The sequence below is a fragment of the Octopus bimaculoides genome, chromosome 2 (genome assembly GCF_046866305.1).
Source record: "Octopus bimaculoides isolate indiv1 chromosome 2, ASM4686630v1, whole genome shotgun sequence".
NCBI lineage: Eukaryota > Metazoa > Mollusca > Cephalopoda > Octopoda > Octopodidae > Octopus > Octopus bimaculoides.
In genome coordinates this window covers 91,001,958-91,009,476 of record NC_142929.1, presented here as the reverse complement: position 1 = coordinate 91,009,476, position 7,519 = coordinate 91,001,958, and the positions used below count along the sequence as shown (strand labels likewise).

Below are 7,519 nucleotides of genomic sequence, written 5' to 3'. Positions count from 1 at the left end.
GTATTCCACAGACAGTGAAGAAGTTATCCATCAAGTGGAGAGATTGCAAAAAGCATTTTACTTCCTCTAATAAGTATAACAGGATATCTCTATGTAGTATCCCAAAGTTTTAGAAAGGTAAGTGGGAAGAATATGCCATGAAATATATGTGGAAGATTCTTGAAAATCATGATTTGAACCTGGACACACAAGAAATAAAACAAGAATTAAAGGTTCTGCCAAATTTCAGCAATCTCTTTCACAAGCTCTTACATTAGGAATTTCCTATACTGCAATAGTTCACCATTTGAATGTCCTTAGTTGTATCACTCTCTCTCTCTCTCTCTCTCTCTTGAAAGAATTATGAAAAATAAAAATTAATAGAAGTTTTTGTAAGATTCTCAAGAGATTTTTAAAAGGCAGTAAGACAGATTTCTTTGTTATATAGCAGACCAGTTGTCTTTAAAAAATGCTACAACCAAAGACTAGCAGCCTCCATCAATTTGTTGATCCACCAATTAGAGCTATGATGCACATTGAAAAACCTAAAACGGAACCTTTGGATATGCACAAAAATTGACACAAAATAAATGGAATATTCAACTATGAATGCAGCATTCTAGCAGGCTGTAGGCTGTGTTGTATATTTCATTAAAATACTCAACTTCTGTTTCAATTCCTTTTGAAAATAAAGTAGGATTTTGTAAAATGGTTTTATCATAATTAAGTTTAGAACATGCATTAATATGAAATTTTGATGAAAGCTTTTAATTTAGGTCACTTTAAAACAGGATGTTGGTGTCATAGAACCATATGCAGTACTAGGTGGGTTGGTATAAAGTCTAAAACAACCTGAAGATCTTTAGAGCAGTAATGTTTAGCCATTTCTATCATTAACATTTAAATATATTTTAACTAAAACTCTACATCAGTAGTGTGAATATATGTGAGAGTGTTTGCGTGTGTGTGTGTGTTATTTTGAGCAAGTTATTGGTGAGTGGATGCATAGCTGAAGGGTTGTATAGTTTGCATTGCAATTATAAGGCCCCAGTTTCAGTCTCATTGTACAGTACCTTGGACATTTGTCTTCTACCATACATAACCTGAGGGTTAACTAAAGTCACATGGGTGAAATTGGATATATATAATAATTATGTGGATAGACTATATTCATGTTCAAGAAAGGAACTTCCTTATCACACACTGTATAATGTTGTTTCTGTCTTGGGATTACATTAAAGGAGCAGCTTTTTGCACATTGTATGCATGATACAGTGGACAAAATGATACCAACTGCACTGATTGAAAGTGAAAGTAAATTAATAACTATTAATAATCACCAAAAATAATCGTTTTTACTAACAACACAAAGCCTGAAATTTTGTGGGAAGGGAATAGCTGATTACATTGAAACCAATGAAAGGCAAAGTTGACCTCGGTGGAATTTGAATTCAAAACGTAGCAATGGGTGAAATACCACTAAGCATTCCATCTTGCATGTTAAAGATTCTGCCAGCTCACCACCTTAAAAATAATCACCAAAAATAGTAAAAATCAATGATAATTCTCAATCATTAAGTGTCATTGATTTATTTTAATGATCTTCATTTCTTTCTTGTTTTCTTTTTAAAATTATTAAATTGAAAGTTTTCATGACAGGCAAGAGAAAGGAAAATAAAAACTAAAATCAACTCTGGTATACAAATGCAATTATTCTCTGTCTTACATATGCACACACAAACAGTTTTACATATGACACATAGGTACACATACACTGACAATAAGTACCTTTTTCTTTCCCTTTCAAGTGATGCAGTTTGCTTCTCTTATACATTATATGCACAAAGCTTGAAATATCATTGTTAAAGGTACAACTATCTGTAGAATACTCAGCACTTGCATAATATATAAGCAAGAAGTCTGTGTATCAAACAACTAAAATATTCATTATCAAAACTTATGCAAGGCCAACCAACATGAGTGGCTCTAAAAGGTTAGTTAATCTGGCAGAAACAACAGCCAAATCACAACCTACTATGTTATAGAAAACTAAAAGAAGGAACCATTGAACAATATTGTAGTTTCAGATGTTTGAAATGTCAGAAATGTTTTTCCTTGCAAGCCAGAAGACAGATCATTCATGAGACAATGTCATCTGACTCATCTGAATGATAAACATTTGATGAACATAGGTGTATGCAGACTTACATGAAACTATTAATTATGTAACTCATTTTGTTCATATAGTCTCAATTTATTTTGTGTATTGCATGCTCTATTTTCTTTGGCTTATGAACCACATCCCATTACAATATGCACGCACACTCTCATAGATATGTGTGTGTGTGTGTGTGTATATATACATATATATAATGCCTAGATATGTATATACATGTATACTATATACATATATATACTATATACATATACATATATATATATATATATACACACATAAATTCACACACACACACATATATATATGATGCATGTATATGTAGTGTGTGTGTGTGTAATTTTCTCATTTTGGACCTTGTGGACTTTTGGTCTGATGAGATGTCCCCATTGCCTTTGATCATAAATCTGCTAGATTATGGATGACCTAAAGTTAAACAAACACAACAGCAAATGACTTGAGATCCATCAAAAGTACATGATTAATACTTTGTCAATATGCAAATGCAATGAAAGGTTGTCTCATTTACATATTGTTTTCAAATTCAGATTTATATTTATGTTTGCCTTGTCTCTCTTTTTCTCTTTCTCTTTCTCTCTTTTTTCTCAATATTATTGTAGTTTGCTCCCGATTACAATGGGGAAGATCGATACATGACCAGAATAGGGGTCGGTGGACTTATGAACCTCCACAAGTTAAAAGAAGCTCATACAATCATGAATGACATTTGCCTTTTCCATCATCATGCAATCGTACAAAAAGCACAAAACCAAATTTCCAGTGATCATAAATCCAATGTTATGACCAACACGTAAGTATATTCAGCTCTCACCATGCTGCTTAAAGTTTTGCAGGTGATGTAACAAGCTAATCATATGTAGATAAGTCCTTGTAACCTCTTTCTATTAGCTAGTAAAAATAAAGTGTGCATGTGATATTATATATCGTATATAGTTTCAATCTGAGGAAAAAAATACGTGAATGCCATTTTTAATGTAACCATAACAAACCTGAGGTCCCCGTCATCATCATCATCATCATATATTATTATTAAATATCCGTTTTTTTATGCATGGATTAGATGGAATTTACTGAGGTAGGTGTTCTACAACTGGATGCTCTTTCTGCCACCTACAATTACCAGTTTCCAAACAAGCCAACGTTTTACGCACAAGATTTGAAATGAACTACCTTGCTTGTATGATGCTGATGTTCATTCACAACCATCACGTGATGACTATAGACGCACACAAACACACACACGCACATACATACATACATACATACATACATTCATACATAAAAAAATATCATTCAGGAACAAGAAATATCAACCAAATACCTGATGCACAAAAGGATAGAAATACAGGAAGAGCAGTAAAATGTGACAAGCAATGCAGACTTTGTGGAGTTAACACCAAAGATATCACCCGCATCATAAGCAGTTGTCCGAAAATGTCATCATGGTATCATCTATCAATGAGATATGATGTTGTAGCTTGGACACCCTATAATGAAATCTGTCAGAAGGATAACCCCTGAGGATAAAGAAATAAGAACCCACAGTATGGTAGAAGCCATAGCCACTCATAATAAAAAGGAGTACTGGTAGAATGACCCAGTGAAGTCCTCAATAAAATGCAAGCACAGTAGACCTGATATAATGATTTGGGATAGAGAAGAGAAACTGTGTACAGTTGTAGAAATTAGCTGCCCAGTGGATGTTAACATAAAGCTGAAGGTCAGTGTAAAAGAGGATATCTACACTGACCTATTGAGAAATCTGCATTTACTCTATCCAGATTACAAGTTCAGGTTTATACCTGTAATTGCTGGGGCCCTGGGATGTGCAACACACTGCCTAAATACCAATCTTGAGAGATAAGCCTTCTCAAAACTAGAAAGGAAAAAGCTAATTCGAAGACTACAGATCCAATCCATTATTGGAATTGTAAAAATCTGTAAAGCTTTCCAGAAGTTTATCATTTAAATATATATGAGTATGTCTAGATATGCAAATATATGCATGAGAATGCATACATAAAACAAAACATACAAATCTGCACATATACACACACACACACACACACACACACACACACACACACACACACACACACACACACATACATACATACATACATACATACATACATACAAATAAAAATAACCTGTTGTTGATGTTGAAATTCCAATGAAAGTGCCTTGGATATAGGTTAGAAACTGGCTCTTTCCCTATTGGCAAGAAACCTTGAAATAAAACTGAACAATGACATACATACATGCTTGCATAATACTGAAGGAGTTATCATCAGCTGACAAAGCAATAGATATGTACCATGAATGCTCTGTCTGGTTTACTACAAAAACTCTGGCTTGAACTTCAACTGAGTGTTGATACTACCTATTAAAGGTGACTAGAAGTGGTTTTTCCTTGAGCAAGTAAATATAGAAATTAAATATCTAAACAAAATGTCCTTTTCAAGTGATGCCAAATGTTTTGCTTTTTCACTTTTACCTTAATCCCTCCCATCCTCTCCCTCCATCCATTCATCCAGACATACATACATGCAAACATCCATACCATGCATACACATACACATACATACCATACATACATACCATACATACTATATATACATACCATACATACATAATGAGCTTCTTTCAGTTCCCATCAACCAAATCCACTCACAAGGCTTTGGTCAACCCTGATTTGTAGTAGAAAACACTTACGCATAGTGCCATGCTGTGGAGTTGAACCCTAGACTACCTGGATGGGAAGCAAGCTTCTTTACCACAGAGCCATGTTTCCCAAGCAATAAACCAAAGAAGTAGGACTTAATGCTTCACTTGATTACTGCTTGTTTCTCTATTTCAATCACTGTTTACAAATGTGAGTATATATATATATATATATATATATATATTGTTGTATGTGTTCTTTACAATTAATCAATCGCCCTGATTTAAAATTTCTAGCAATCTTTTGATTATTAGATTGCAGTTTTAAAATAGTGTTTAATGATACAAAATGCAATGCTAGCTGTAATAGTGAGGTAGTTAAAACAGTAATGATCATTTGTTTTATTTTTTGTTTCTAAACTTTTTAAAATTTTAATATAGAACTTCTATGTCTGAAAATGTTGTTAAATAAATATTGATTTTTAGCAATAATGGATTTTGGTTTCTTAAAGTAAAAACGTTTGCAGTTTAAAAAAAAATTTGTGCATATTAAATTCTGTTATCTTTAAAAGTGCGTTTAGAAACAAAAATTAGAAAAGGAAAACAAAGAATTGAATGAAAATCAAATAAATATTTGTAATGTGCACTAGACCAACAATTAAAACTAAGTAATAACTTTAAACCACAGGAATGCATTTTAATGGCAACATCTTAATGGCACGAGAATTAGTATGTGGTTGAAAAGTCTACTTCGTATGTATGTGATTCCATATTTGATCCTACGTGTAGTAACTCAAGTGTTTTTTATTATCTGATTCCACACCAAATACTTGCAAATGGAATTTTGTGGACACGCATTGTGTGAGTGTGTGTGTGTGTGTGTAATATCAGAAATTCCAATTTTCAATCTTTATTATTCATACACTATGATTGGAAAAGGAATTTGCAGATTTTCTGATTATTTGAAACAATTTCATAAGGGATATTCCATTTTGCAATTGTCATATAGCCTCTGTCTGTAGATATGTTTTCCAAGGTAAATACTTGGATTATCTTATTCCATCTGGCCTACTAAATATGTACACACACACACACACACACACACAATAGCATATGTATATTGTGTGTGAAGAACTGCAAACAAACAACGTTGTTTATGTGAATAAAAACTTTGTTTCCAATCAGTACACACATACTAAAATATGTCAAATAACCCAGATATGCTTTTACAAAGATCTACACAGAAATGACACCATCAATATGAACAGTGACATATTTCTTTATATTTAGTGTGCATGTATGTAGACAAGTGGAATACATACACGTTCTCACACACACACACACACACACACACACACACACACACACACACACACACACACACACACACACACAAAATGAACTTATGACAGTTTTTGTCAACCAAATTTCACTCACAAGATATAAGTCTACTTATGACTATAGTAGAGGACAACAGTTGCTAGTATCCACACAATGAGAGGGAATACCAAACCACATAGTTCCAAAGTAAAATTCTTAATCATTATCATCATTTAGTGTCCCTCTTCCATGCTGGCTCATGCCAGACATCAACAAGATGTAACAAGTGGAGAGGACAACATCATTCTCCAATGTCTACTTTGGCATGATTTCTATGGCTGGATGTCTTCTAATGCCAACCAACTTTACAGAGTGTACTGGGTACTTTTTTCATGGCACCAGCATGAGTGAAGATCTGGTATCTTACAAGGCTAAGGGCCTAAAGTGGTCCTTAATGTGAGGGAGAGAAGAAGAGTATGAGTGTAGTGATTATAAGTGGACTGATGAGGAAATAAGATAAGAGGAACAAATTTATAGGTGTGATAAGTTGATAGTTGAGAGAGTATAAAAGAGCAGCAGAGTATCCACTGATACAGCTGGAAACAAAGACAAGGGAAAAAGAAGGAGTTAGTATGGCAGGGAACAATATATATATATTGTAGATGGAACATGTGGAAGTGGGAGACCCAGGAAGGCATGGGATAAAGTACTGAAGATTGACCTCAGAATGCTGAACCTTTCAGGCAAGATGACAAAAGAACAAGATGCTTGGCACTTTGTTGTACTCAAGAAGACATGTACTCCACAGTAGAAGTGTTAAGACTGGTCCTTCTGGTGGTGTGAAGCACTTATGGTGGTGCCACATAAAAACACCTGTGAGATGCCATGTAAAAGTGCCCATGCAGTGCTGTGTAAAAGCACCCAGAGTCATTTCTGGCTATATACATATACATATACATATATATATATATATATATATATATATCCCCAGCTGCCTAACAGTGACTCAACAACAACACACACACACACACAAACATATGTCTGTCTGTCTGTATGTATGTATGCCCAACTGCCATCCCAACACTGACTGAACAACCAGCCAAGAGCTTTGACAGCAGCCTGTAGGACACAATGTCAGTATGTCAACTGTTGAAATCTTGGAGAAAAAGATCTACAGTTATTTGAGGTGGCAACATGGCTTACCAAGGAGCCTAAGCAGTATCACTTTTAGGTTCCACCATAAAAGCTTATGACTTCCCTTCAGAGCCTCTCAGAGTAATTCATAGTGACATGAACATGAGAAGCCATGAAGTACAAAGTGCCTCGGATACTAAAATAGAAGTTAGCTGGCATTGAAGT

The 7,519-nt window shown here is 34.2% G+C and overlaps 1 protein-coding gene across 7 annotated transcripts in view; it reads left to right on the top strand.

Moving 5' to 3' along the window:
* LOC106874430 (1-phosphatidylinositol 4,5-bisphosphate phosphodiesterase epsilon-1) overlaps window positions 1-7,519 on the top strand; it is a 1,217,386-nt gene that overhangs the window by 992,900 nt on the left and 216,967 nt on the right. For all 7 annotated transcript variants that reach the window (XM_089347149.1, XM_052978429.2, XM_052978428.2 and 4 more), the window contains one exon: window positions 2,776-2,966. In XM_089347149.1, coding sequence (XP_089203275.1) covers window positions 2,776-2,966 — 191 coding nt within the window. The remainder of the gene's footprint in view (window positions 1-2,775; window positions 2,967-7,519) is intronic.